The following is a 13,299-nucleotide window of genomic DNA, read 5'->3' as shown; positions in this document are numbered from 1 at the left end:
GTTGTTCTGAGATGAAGTACTTTTATTACTGTGGTTATTTGGCCTGTCTGGTTGAGAACATTGACTTCTTCTGATTGAAGGTATAGGAGGGCCACATCCTCGACAACTCAGGCAGAAAACAGCTTCTCTCTTTCCTTCCTCCTTCTTTATCTTCTTCTAATCTTCTTTGTGCAGGTCATCTCTCCTCCTCCATAGTTCTCTCTGCCTTTCTCTCTTCGCCTTTTCTTTTTGCCTTCCAACAGGCTGCAAGTTGTTGACTGCTAGTTGGTTTACCTGTTGATCATGTCCTGTAGGTAAGGACATCTCGGCTCTTTCGTCATCATCATGGAAACCACTATCTGCCTTAGTGGCCTTGAGTCTCAGGATACGCTCCCATACCATCAGCAGATGTTTGCTATGGTCGGGTTTTTTCGGATATAACTCATCTAGTGCTGCATGTACCTCATCAAGGGATGGTTGGCTGTTCCCAAAGGCCAGGAAGGCATGGTCAATGCGGAAGAAGTAAGCAAAGCTGTGGATTTCTCGTCCAGCAGGGCTAAAGAGTCGTCGTATTCGAGAATTATTCCAGCACGGGAAGCCAAGCGCCTCTGACACATCTGCCATTAGTTGCTCGAAAGTCTGCACAGCACAGCAATTCAACAGCAACGAGATCTTCCGCACACTCTCCTGTCCACACGGATACACCATGGTCACGATTCGTGGGCGCACACAGCTTGATTCTGCGTGTCTAGCGTGGTAGCCTCTCGGCCTGGGAACTCCTGATTCCTCCCAGTGACTCACAGGGCTTTCTGAAGGCCCAAAGTCTGTGGGAGGTCTCCGGGGTCTAGATCTGTTCAGGTAAGATGGAAAAGGTTGCAGAGAGGAAGCATTTGGGCACTTTGGCAGTTTAATCCTTTGATCTGGAACACATAAATATGTAAACTTAGATGATAAAATTTGTTGTTTTTGTTAGTTGAGGAACATGTTCAAAGATATGCTTTGTTCATCAAGAGTGCAGCACACAAACCTGCAGATTTTGGAGGGGGAAAGAAATCAGATTTTGGAGGGGAAAATGCTTATACAGGAGAAATAAAGAGGAAGTGTGCAACATTAATAATTAAGAGCAGGTGTGTATGAAGGAGCAATGCCGAGACAAGAAGATTCTCAAATTGCACCTTATGCTCCAGGGGGAACGGAAAAGGACCAAATCTGATTGTGCCAGATCAATTTACTCTGGATGCAGCTTGTTTTTCTTTCTTTCTCTCTTTCTTTCTTACTCCCTAAACATATGCCTTTAAGAGGAAGGATGCAGGTCAGGAGCCTTTAAGAAATTGAACACCAAATCAGTCAAAAGCAGTTACACTTTGAAGTCAATACTTATAGTTTTTTGAAAGGACTGTTATTAGAACTGTGCATATTAATTAGTAAACCCAATTTATGTTCGTTTCTTTGCACAAAACACTATTGAAAGGAGTTTTTAATTTTTTTACTTTTTATGTTTTGAAAAAAGAAATGTATTAATGACATATTAAAATTATTCTTAATATTAAATATTATTATTGTTAATTTTGTTTATTCATTGTCAGGATAAATTTAATGGCACAGAATAATAACGAAATAACCTAGGATAATCGTTACGGGAAAAAGTCTGGATATTCTTCAAATGTAGACTAGTTAATTGGCCTAGTTAAACTTTTACAGTCACTGTCCCATCTCACTGAATGTATTTATTTATTAATAACTCAAACTCACCCGTCAGTCCCCATCTGGGTCCACGCAGGGGTCATTCTGTTTCCCTGCTCACAGTATCTTCAGGATTTGTGCAGATATAAACCCATGAGTCTGATTCAGTATCCATACTGTCCCAGATATGTTTACAGGTTTACAAAATGGTTAAAATGTCTGTAGTCATTATGAAATCAACGCGCACCTCTTAAGAAACTTGTCAATTTCTCGGAGGATTCGTCAAAGTAAAAAAACAACACTTAATTTAAAACTTTGGCCTAAAATCAGCGTCTCTCAGACATGAGGTAACACGGGGATATCGCGAAGCCGCATCTTTTGGAGAAGCTACGTTACCGGATAGTCCGCATCTCCCCGGTAACACACACACACTCAAACACACAAGGTTTGTTTAAATATGTTAGAAGGGTTTTCATCATGTTAAGGCAGGCCTATAATTATTGTAAACTTCTCAAGACTTTCCACTCTTTGTCTGCAGGTCTTTCAGTATGCTGTATTGTCATGGTTACTGTTCAGACAGCAGTGCTGCTTTGTGTGTATGTTTGTTCTTAGATGTCTGCTGGCTCTGGCTGTGTGTGGACAGCTGTACATGGACATATGGGTTGAATGCACATGTCCAGTAGAGGGCAGCGGGCGAAATCAGTTTAGTGAGTCCCGGGCCATACTCCCTCATAAGGATTATTTATTTGGTTGTTTGCTAATATGTTTTTTTTATGGTCTTTTGTGCTATCATCCACACATGCAAAGTTGGTTGATAACAACTGTAATACAGTAATAGCCTAGTTAGCAATGTATTTTCTATTATTTAGGCAGAATGTTCTAATTCAACATGCCTTGGGATGTCAATCTAACTTAACATTTTCTTATGTTGATACTATTTATTTCTTATTCCTTAACAGTTTATCAGGCTCTTAATGATTTCATCTATGTCATCTCTTGGAATATGTGAAGGCTGGGTTTTTCCATCACTCATCATCAGAACCCATTTTACACATGTCTCTCTATTCTGACTTGTGCTTGCTCTTATGAAAATGTACCATTGTTCTTAACAGCATTTGTTATAATATCGCTAGACTATTAATCATTACCAGGCCAATAATTACTTTAAAAAAAAATCTATATAGCATTTGTTATGAAAAAAAAACAGCCTGCACATTTAGAAACATTTACAACATGCCACAGTTGTAATATAAATCTATAGGGGAAAATCTATGTTCTCAGAATTGCAAGTTTATATCTTACAGTTATGATAAAAACAAACAAACTCAGAATACCTTCGCAATTACCTTTTTAAAAATAAATAAATAAATAAACAATTCAGTGGCGTAAACGGCTTTCATTCTTCAGGCCTAGGCCTATTTGTAAGAATTTAATTTGTTTTTAAATATTATAAGAATAATGAAACATTAAGCAGAACGTCATGTAAATAGATTACAAGTAAGTGTAATTGTGAATAAATAAAAAAGTCGCGTTCACCTGCAGCGGTAACCATAGCACCCGCGATTTCCGTTCAGTATCGGTGCTACAAAACGTGAGTAGGCCTACTGTGTTTTTGCTTCACGTGATTATAGATTTACACTGCACATATTTATAATAACCTCTGTTTTGTTTAAAAATATAGTAAATGGTTAGCTAATTGTGCTAAGTGCGCCACACGACATTTACGTTGCGCGAGGCGACGGATCTTAAACGTGCACCACTAAAGAGTCATTGACTGATTCTCGCATTATTAACCCTCTCAGGCTCAAATTAAGTTTGAGTAATTTAGTAACTTTAGTAAAGTTTTTAGTACTCCAGATACATAAAATATGTATCTGGAGTAATAAGGTTTTAAGTTTTTAACTGTTGCAAATCAGCAACACCTGCCTTGAGAGGGTTAACATAACATTGCATTCTGTTGTATGCCAATGTGTATTATTTGCTCAGATCAGTTATTAGCAATTAGCAGACCTCCATGTTGAATTTGCTAATCTGCAAAATATAATTTTAAATACTGATGACCTGAATCTAACAGACATGCCAACAAGATATATAACATAGATATTTAGCTTGGATTTGTGACTTGGACTTTGTTTTCATGATCTGTGGTTTGTGTGTTTTAAAAGGAGGTTGACATATCACCACTTTCTCTCTCTCTCTCTCTCTCTCTCTTCCCCTGTTTCTGTCCATCACCTGTTTTTGTCAAATGTCCAAACACATGAACTCTGCATACAGTGTTTAGTTACACGTGTGTGTTGGGTAAGACACAGTGACAGTCCACTCAGTGTATGAGTGTGTGTTAAAATACCAAGGTGAAAACCTGCATATTATAAATCATTCCAGAAGTGGCGTTATACAACACATAAGGTTATATCATCTGTCATTTTGAGAGAACTGGCCTATATTTCACATCATTTGGTTTACATGGATCATACAAGCTTCCAAAGTCAACAGGAAAAACTGTGAGAGCAGGAATAGAGAACTTGTAACTGTCAGTGAAGTGCAAAATGTCTTTGCTTTGCTACTTCAGTCTAACATTTACTTGACAAACACTACAAAACTCAGAAACCATCTGAATGCTGACAATATTGACACAACCTGCAATATCTGCAATTTATGGGAGATCTTGCATTTATAATGCAATTCAGCAGTAATTGATCAATGTCAGTTCATAATAATCTGTAGATTGAGGTGACAAAGGGAAGGGTGTGTGTCTGTGTGTAAATGTACATGCTCCAACAGGTGCATGTTTCTAAGGATGTGTGAAAGTTTACACATCATGTTCCCTCAGGGGAATGATGAGTACAAACAGGGAAATCCTGGAACATTTCCTCTAAAGAAACTTCTCAGGAATTGAACTGTTTTATAGATTGTTGAGGTAGTTGTTAATGTTCATTTTATATTATTTATATACTATTATAGTATTCATTAATATGTAGAATTATACAATTTTTTATATTTGTGACCCTGGAACACAAAACCAGTCATAATGGTCCATTTTTCAAAATTGAGATTTGTACATCATCTGAAATCTCAATAAATAAGCTTTCCATTGATACATGATTTGTAAGGACAATATTTGGCAGAGATACAAATCTGGGATCTGAGGGTGACCAAAAGTCAAAATATTGAGAATATCACCTTTAAAGTTGTCCAAATGAAGTGCTTAGCATTTATTATACTTAGTAAGTATAGTATCATTGTTTTTTCACTTTTAATTTTAGTAATTGTAGTAGTTCAGCTGCAGTGTGTTTATTTTAGTTGCATGATTTCAAATTGTCTTTTATGTTTTTGGAAGTTAAGTTTTTCATCTAATAATTATTTTTACTTTATTTTAGCCTTATTTTAATTACTGTTAAAAGCTTTTATTGGTCAAAAGAACCTGCACCAAATGTCTAATGTTCAGGATCTATGAAACAGCTACTCTCTGATAACAGTCTTCATCTTAACGTTACAAACTATAAAACATTCAAGAGTTCAGCATTAACCCCAGACCTTATTATGTGCAGTCTTGGTATTCAGATCCTTCCCGCAGTTGTTTGGGGAAAAGCTGTTCCACACGTACTTGCTGAAACAATCGTCTGTTTTCACACTGTGTGGCCTCATTCACAAACACTTATAAATTCAGCCTTGCTGCTCAAAGGATGGGCTGGGGAAGAGGTGTAGCGTTACTGTTGCAATGTTTTGGTGAAACAGCAACTGATACGGCGAGATCTGCACGGTCTCTTACTGAGCAGAACAGCCAAGATTGTAGAGGGTGGGAAGAAAGAGTCCTCCGACATAAGGCTATGTCCTCAGTGACCTGTAAAAGAAAGAGACACAAAGAGAGAGAAGAGAATATGGCCTGACCCTGGCCCCATATCTATCATTCCTTCCCCCTCCACACTGCGCTCTCAATCTCTCCCTTTCTTGCTCTCTAAGCCACACTTAAAATGAATCAATGCATTAGATAATGCTTAAAATGTTCCTCAATTGTTAGTCACTTTCAATAAAAAGCATCTGCTAAGTGAATAAATGTTAAGAGCAAAATAGCAAACAAAATGACTTTTATTTTATATAACAACAGTAGCACACACATCTAAAAAATAAAAGACATTTTTAGGTTTTTCAGTAGCAAAATTAACATGAGAGAGGAACTGACTTTATAGATTCACTAAAAATCAACTTCAGCAATTTCTGAGCGAAAACACAATTCATTTTTCTGTGTATGGGTCGATAGTGGATATTTAGTACATGCTCATTTGCCCCATTTAGATTATCTTTGCTTTCATTTAAAGTTATTTTTTAAAACATTAACAGTTTAACAATGCTATTAAATATAATCTTTAGCAAATTTGTATATATTATTATGTTGTGATGTTTAATTAAATTTACTTGTAGCATTTAAAAGTATTTTAGTGTTTTAATTTAATGTGACAAATATTTATAGAATTTTAATTTCAGCCATTTATTGTTTTTTAACATAATTATTGGCTTATCTTTATCAGCCATAATTTTCATCCCAAATCAAGTCTTTCTTTAGAGTCCAAATTTGGAGCCAGTTTTGGACCAATACATTTACATTTATTCATTTAGCAGACGTTTTTCAAGTCAAATTCATATGGAAACTCCAAAGAAAGCGAAATGTTTCCACAGGTCTTGCAGCGATTATGCACAGTCCCTTGACTTCCTTATCTTTCACTAGTCCATCTTTCATAATTGATTCTCCTATGATTCTCATCTCCCCATCTCTCCGACCCCCCGCCGCCCGCCTGTCATCTCATCTCATCGCTTCTCTTCTCATCTCTTCTCTCCAGACATTGCTCCTCCCTCATCCACCCCCCAAGCTTGTAGTGATGACATCACAAACAGCAGTTTTAAATCAACCAGTAAGATTGCAGGAGCTTAGTGGGGTTGTCTTCCCCTTCTCTCTCACTCACTCTTCTTTCTCGCTCTCATTCTTTGCTCTTGTTCTCTCACTCAGCTCTAAACATGGCAGACGTTTTTGTTGGCACATGGAACTTAAAGGAGAGCAAAAATTTTGATGACTACATGAAAGCCCTCGGTGAGTAAGGAGGGGGTGAGTGCTGTGGATGTATGCAGTGTGTATTGCTTTCCTGCTAAATACAGGGTGTGCCTTTTGATGCATGTAAGCACATGTCATTTGGTTTTGTGTTTCTAATAGCTTCAGAGTGGAAAAAAAGATCTGAGGAGCATTTATTTTGCAGGTGCATGTGTGCTGCTATGGGTGTGCATGGGTATGTTTAAGATGGAGTGCATGTGGTGTAGGGAGGGTCTCCCTCGATGAACATCACACACGTGCTTTCACACACACACACACACACACACACACACAACCAGATTCGTGCTGTAGTGTAGACTGACCGTAGAGCTACTGTGGTTCTCTTGTATAAAATACAATGAGCCCTTTATTTTGCCAACTTGATTTTTGAGAAAAAAAAATTACATGTTCATACTGCCTACTGAATTTGAAACTATATCGCAACCTTGATGTTTTTTTACACAAAACATATGGAAATGTATCTCGGATGATTGCTGGTCGTTTTTAGCCAGTTGTGTAGTATTCGTGATTTTGAAGTAGTGTTGAGTGACGTGTAGCTTAAAGAGTGGAAGATGAGGCGGAAAAAATCAATCAGCGTGCAACTCTATAGAGATAGAGGAAGGAGGGAGGCAAGTGTGGGGGTTTTTTTCTTTCGACCAACCGCTTTCAAATTCACTGCTCTTCAGCGAACTGCAATGAGCCCTGATTTTCTGCTCTTTATCTGTGGTCAAAGAAGAATCTGCCCCATCTGTATTTACACACATACTCCCTCACAGTATTTGCTGAACAAATCAATAGTAATTGCTGCATTCTCCCAAAACTGCACGTGTGCTGATTTGACCATTCCATAGGTTTTCATTCGTTACTAACCCCTGAATATGTATATGCAATCTTTGTTTAATTATTACTCAGCCCTTAAGATATGCAGATCTTCTTTCTTCATTTGCATTTTTTTCTAATAAATGGTGGTCCCTTTTAAAATTATTCTAAAATATTTCATATTTAGAGACCTTATTCAGTAAAATCCTTTTTGTTTTAGAATTATTTTATATTTAAGGGTTTTAAATGTTTGAAATTTGTAAAATTCAAATATTAATTACAAATAAATAATTTATTATACTTAATTTTTTACTTCTTTAGTTTGCTGTACACACCAGTGTTTAAAATGATCATTGGTTCTTGATCCTGTCCATGTGAATTTCTCTGCATCTGGAATGTTGAAATGACTTAAATTATAAAGTGTGTGTGTTGTGTTTATTTATCAGGCGTGGGCTTTGCCACGCGTCAGGTTGGCTGTATGACCAAGCCCACAACTATCATTTCCATGGAAGACGACGTCATTACACTTAAGACTGTCAGCACTTTCAAAACCACAGAAATCAAATTCAAACTGGGAGTGGAGTTTGAGGAGACCACTGCAGATGACCGTAAAGTCAAGGTAATAAAATCTCAATGTGCACAGAGCACACATTATTACTTTCAGTAGCTTGGAGATTTCTAAATGCACATAGAATTTCATGACTGACACATTGTGAATTGGGTGAAAAACATTTAAGCTCATCTTGGATAACACAATAGGGTCTTGTTGGTGGGATACAAGGGTTTCTTTGAAGCCCCTCTGGGAGATTGACCTATTCCATGACATTCATCGGGTCAGTCATTAATGTAGACATAGAAACGCCACTCAATGCTGCTCCTGGGTAGCAAGAGAAAAAATAAGACTGTTTTCCAATTACGAACTCTTTGTCTTATTACCTTTTCCCTGCTGCTTCTGTTTGTCCATCAGTCTGTGGTAACTTTGGATGGATGCAAATTGGTTCATGTTCAGAAATGGGATGATAAAGAGACAACCCTGGTCCGAGATGTCAGTGACAACAACCTCACTCTGGTCAGTATTGTGTTCTTACAGTAAGTGCCTCTTTTGGCTGGGAACAGAATTATAAGAACAGTCAGCAAAAGCAAAACATGTTTTGCTGCCCATTTAGTAATTACTTTTGCCAATATTTATGGGTGTTTGAGTGAATGAATCGACATCAACAGACTAACCTCTCTCTTTTATTAACAGACATTGACGCTTGGTGACGTTGTATCCACACGACACTACGTGAAAGGGGAATAAAGGGACACCTTGGTCACAACCCGTCCTCATCAGTGGTTTTGTACATTTCCAATGGTTTTTCTGCGGTGTTCTTCCATTTCATTTGCACCGTTCCTTAAAAACTAAATAAAATTCCAACCTCATACCTCCAGATGTCTGTATTTGAGCTCATACACTGGGTGTGTAATATGCTTCTTCAGTCAGTGTTATGGCATAAGCCTTTGGTCTGCAATAAATGACATTTGCTCCAAATTGACCTTGTGCAATTTATTGTGTCAACATTTTCAGCTCCAGTGTTGTGCCATGTGTGCCAAAGTTTTTGTTGTTTAACAGGACTTAGTGTAAAACACTGATATATTTTCTCATTTAAACATGTTCCAGTGTCTGCTGGGTGAAGTGCATGTGCTCTAAATCAAGCAGCTGGATCTTGTGTCTGTGTTTCCGGGTGAAAGGCCAGTTGGAGGTTGCGCAGTGAATCTTTTAACCTTCACACGTGAAGCCAGTAACTTTTAATGGCCAAACATTATTAACAAAAATATTGAGGAAAAAAAATACATTGCAAAATCTTTTAGATAGATTTAATCTTGATGTACATGCAAAAAATAAAACTTGTTCTTGCACAAGCTTGTACATGCATACCACAACTATTTCGCAAACCAAAATGATCACTTTGTCTTGTGTTTGTGTTTCTTGTGTTTTTTCTTCTTTTCTGAATGTGCGTGTGAATGCCTTGGCCGTTTGGCATCTTCATCGCAGCTATCAGATGAAGAGTGGTCTCTTTTCTTCTCTTTCTTTTTCTTCTTTTCTTTTTTAGACTTCTTTTCCTGCAGGAGAAATGCAAAGGGGCGTCATGAGCATGCAAATGAAAGGGAGATCAAGAAGTCTGCAACAAGTAAAACAAGAGCAGGGTTACACAACCGATTACTGCCAGCATGTCATCTGGTGCAATCATTTTGCTGTACCTTTTTACGTTTCTGGGGCTCTGACTGGGTTTGCTGACTGGTTGGCGGTGGCTGCTCCTCCTCTTCTTCTGGCACTAAACTGTACTGCAGTCCAGGCTTGGAGAAGCAATCCTTTGCAAAGTGACCTTACAATACAGACATACAAGTCATTACTTATTACTTAAAACACTGTCATAACAGATGTTCAGGGATTACACTCAATGTATCACAGTTTACACAAAAATATTAAGAAACATGACATGTTTTCAACATTACTAGTATTAAGAAATATTTCTTGTGCAACAAATCATATCAGAATGATTTGTGAAGGATCATGTGACAATGAAGACTTGGAGTAATGAAGCTGAAATCTCAGCATTGCCATCAAAGGAATAAATTACATTATAAAATGTATTAAAATAGAAAGGTTATTTAAATAACATTTCACAATTGACTGTATTTTTTTTTTACAAAGCATAAGAGACTTATTTAAAAAACATTTAAAAAATCTGACCCCAAACTTTTGAACGACATTGTAACTACTGAAATGACAATCAGAAACAAAGAAATGTAAATAAATCACATCACTAGCACTGCCCTTCATATAATCTGAGTTAGATTTGTTTTTCAGTAGATTTTCTTATTTTTACAAAAACATGTACTTAAGTCAAGGTACTGAAGAAAAACATGTTATTTCAATTTGGCTGAATCCTGATGAAATTGCATTTGGGTCGAGTATAAGATAAAAATATGCTGTTTGTAATGGGGCAAAAGTCTAACGTAAACTGGAACTGGGTCAGATTGACAACCTCATACCTCTGCAGCCACACTTTTTGCATGTGGTGTTGAGCACAGCCTCCAGCGTGATCTTCTGCTCAGTATGATCTCTAAACTGTCTCCGGCGACGTTCATCCTGTCTGTGTGAATATTTATTTACGCACAATTTGGTATGGTTATGAATAAAAATACTTAACTTCCTATAAGTACAAGGTTTGGTTTGCTCAAAAAAAGCACTCATGTACCATAAAACCACTTACTCTGCCATAACATTGTTGGGGTCTAGGTCCCGCCCAGTGCCTTGATTGACAGACTTCATAGAGAAGGACAGTTTTACTTTATCATCTCTCATCTGATAGTGAATGCAAATCAAAAAGTATGATCAAAATACTGTATCTGAATTCTAAGGACACTAAACCCAAGTTTATTCAGTGCTACATGTAAAATCACAGCATACATTTATCTTTTAGTATATTCAATGTAAATATGTTGGTAACAGTATAAAATGACACTGATATTGTTGTATTTGCATACATGCAATCTGAATGTACCTCTCTGCCGATTACTTTTATCCACACTTGTTCCCCTACATCAACAATTTCAGCCGGGTTCTCCACCCGACAGGATGACATCTCACTCTTATGAACCAGACCTGCCAATGCAAACACAAATAAACAAAAATTTGTTCATCTTCATTTAAATAAGAACACACATCTTGTTAACTCTCCAATTGTACCTTGTTTTCTGTATCCTGGAATCTTAACAAAAGCACCGTATGTTGTGACAGAAACTACCTAGTGAATAAGAAAACAAGAAGGTAAATAAATCGATATTTGGATATTTTAATGTGATTTTGTATTCTGCATGTTGATCTAACCTCTCCCTTCACAATGCTGTACATAGGAGGCAGGCCATCCAGACCAACTGGCTCTCTCATCTGCTCCTCTGCCATCACACCTACAGAAGTACACATGAGGTTTGCCATCTGTCTGTAGCTAGTTCTTAAACTAGTCATGCTGAAGCATGAAACAAAACTAAATCTGAAGATGCCATCGTTAGTGTTTATGTAATGCATCTCACGCCAGATAAGAATATGCAAAGATCAATGTACTTACCCGATGGACTGCGAGTCAGATCTAGGAGAGATTATTATTTCTTTAGGTCTATGACAGTTTACCGCAATTTGAAAATAATCTACAAGATGAGTGCAAAGTGGGCGTGCTAAATCGTCGCAATTTAAATTACAAAAATCATTATCCAATAAAAAAAATAATAATGGTAAAATAAAATGTTAATGCCGAGAGCTAAGTTACTACGCTACAAAACATCCCAACGCAAAACGTTAATACATTTCGAGCAGTGCGTTCCCCTTGTTTGGATGAAACATGAGTTCCGTCAGTGGCAGTGCATTGTCTTCCGGTTCAGAGATTAAACAGTAACCAATGAGATCGCGTTGTGCGTGAGCCAGCCAATCAGAAGCCTTCGTGTTACCGGATGTGTTTTACTCGGCGTGCGTGTGTAGCTCGGTAGTGGTTGATGGCTTGAAATCATTAATTTGAAAAGAAGCTGATAGTTTTGATCGTTTTTCATTTATCGTAGGGGTTTGAGTATTTTTCACAACAATGATCGAACCGAAGAAGCGCAGCGCAGAGATGGCAGTGGTTCCCGCCGGAGTGAAGAGGCCCCGGACAGAGCTGGTGGCAGCCGCGCAGTCCCAGCAGCTCTCTGCTATGGTAAATAAGGCTTTGTGACGTGACATACAGCCAAGTATCGTGACCCATACTCAGAATTCGTGGTCTGCATTTAACCCATCCAAAGTGAACACACACCCGGAGCAGTAGGCAGCCGTTTGTGCTGCAGTGCCCAGAGAGCAGTTGGGGTCTCGGTGCCTTGCTCAAGGGCACCTCAGTCGTGGTATTGCCGGCCCGAGACTCGAACCCACAACCCTAGGGTTAGGAACCAAACTCGACTTCCATTCAGACTGAGAGCTGAATTCGAATGAAAAGACTAGCTAGCCTGGGGACCAAGCTGTTGTATGCTGGCTGTATTGTATTTATGGGACTTTGGCTCATCCTACTGATTTGAATCTTTTGAATTCAACTCAGTTCAATGAAATCATTGCAAAGCAACTTCTAAGTCTACAATATTTAATAGTAGCTTATAAGTGGTGACTGTCAGTTTATGTGCATATGACATGAATTTTCAGAAAAATTTATATAAGATGTAGTCAACCAGACGGTGAACACCTATTAACAGCTATTATTTTGTGATTGCATAGTAAGTAGCAATATTTTTTAGTTCTGCATGAATCAATAAACCTAGACGATTCGTTAAGTGAATCTTTCTCCAGGTTACATGCACTTTCGTTCTAATTCAAATATCAACCATTGTATGTCTGTGCAAACAAAAAGAAAAGAAAAAAAACTACATAAATAAATAATACAAAAATATAAATACAATCAGGAATAATAATATGTAATACAATCTTTGTAAAGCTAACAAACTTTCAAAGTCTTTACAGCTTTCTTGCTTAAAGAGTCTCTAATACTATTATATAATTAGATTATCATCAAAAGTTGATTTATTTCACTAATTCCATTCAAAAAGGGAAACTTGTATATTCATTCATTATACACAGACTGATATATTTCAAATGTTTATTTCTTTTAATTTTGATGATTATAACTGACAACTAAGAAAAATCCAAAATTCAGTATCTCAGAAAATTTGAATATTGTGAA

At 37.4% G+C, this 13,299-nt stretch overlaps 3 protein-coding genes across 3 annotated transcripts in view; 2 read left to right on the top strand and 1 right to left on the bottom strand.

Annotated features, from left to right (window-relative positions):
* Positions 1–6,587: 6,587 nt before the first annotated feature.
* LOC132104235 (fatty acid-binding protein, heart-like) lies at positions 6,588–9,092 on the top strand. The gene is made up of 4 exons (XM_059509552.1): positions 6,588–6,745; positions 8,008–8,180; positions 8,529–8,630; positions 8,808–9,092. Exons 1-4 carry the CDS (start codon positions 6,673–6,675, stop codon positions 8,859–8,861), a joined length of 402 nt encoding a protein of 133 aa, XP_059365535.1. The 5' UTR covers positions 6,588–6,672; the 3' UTR covers positions 8,862–9,092.
* A 311-nt stretch (positions 9,093–9,403) lies between these two features.
* Positions 9,404–11,940, bottom strand: LOC132104244 (zinc finger CCHC domain-containing protein 17-like). The gene is made up of 8 exons (XM_059509565.1): positions 11,674–11,940; positions 11,436–11,515; positions 11,295–11,352; positions 11,110–11,210; positions 10,819–10,910; positions 10,598–10,698; positions 9,803–9,927; positions 9,404–9,664 (listed from the first exon to the last, which is right to left on the bottom strand). The coding sequence occupies exons 2-8, from the start codon at positions 11,508–11,510 to the stop codon at positions 9,506–9,508; spliced, it is 711 nt and encodes a 236-aa protein (XP_059365548.1). The 5' UTR covers positions 11,511–11,515; positions 11,674–11,940; the 3' UTR covers positions 9,404–9,505.
* Positions 11,941–12,040: 100 nt separating this feature from the next.
* The window catches only part of LOC132104241 (U5 small nuclear ribonucleoprotein 40 kDa protein), an 8,715-nt gene continuing 7,456 nt past the window's right edge, over positions 12,041–13,299 (top strand). The window contains exon 1 of the mRNA XM_059509563.1: positions 12,041–12,291. Within this exon, the coding sequence (XP_059365546.1) occupies positions 12,181–12,291 (111 nt within the window). The 5' untranslated portion in view covers positions 12,041–12,180. The remainder of the gene's footprint in view (positions 12,292–13,299) is intronic.

Source organism: Carassius carassius, chromosome 25, assembly GCF_963082965.1.
Source record: "Carassius carassius chromosome 25, fCarCar2.1, whole genome shotgun sequence".
In the NCBI taxonomy this organism is placed as follows: domain Eukaryota; kingdom Metazoa; phylum Chordata; class Actinopteri; order Cypriniformes; family Cyprinidae; genus Carassius; species Carassius carassius.
Note: the sequence above shows the minus strand (reverse complement) of the source record. Positions and strands in the feature narration are given on the sequence as shown.

What these genes read in the sequence shown, in the direction of transcription:
- LOC132104235 (XM_059509552.1), top strand. Translation starts at nt 6,673, where the DNA reads ATGGCAGACGTTTTTGTTGGCACATGGAACTTAAAGGAGAGCAAAAAT. An exon ending in TGACTACATGAAAGCCCTCG is followed by an intron (nt 6,746 to 8,007) that starts GTGAGTAAGGAG and finishes TTTATTTATCAG; the next exon opens with GCGTGGGCTTTGCCACGCGT. An exon ending in CAGATGACCGTAAAGTCAAG is followed by an intron (nt 8,181 to 8,528) that starts GTAATAAAATCT and finishes TTTGTCCATCAG; the next exon opens with TCTGTGGTAACTTTGGATGG.
- LOC132104244 (XM_059509565.1), bottom strand. Translation starts at nt 11,510, where the DNA reads ATGGCAGAGGAGCAGATGAGAGAGCCAGTTGGTCTGGATGGCCTGCCT. An exon ending in TCCAGGATACAGAAAACAAG is followed by an intron (nt 11,211 to 11,294) that starts GTACAATTGGAG and finishes TTGCATTGGCAG; the next exon opens with GTCTGGTTCATAAGAGTGAG. An exon ending in AGCCCCAGAAACGTAAAAAG is followed by an intron (nt 9,665 to 9,802) that starts GTACAGCAAAAT and finishes TTTCTCCTGCAG; the next exon opens with GAAAAGAAGTCTAAAAAAGA.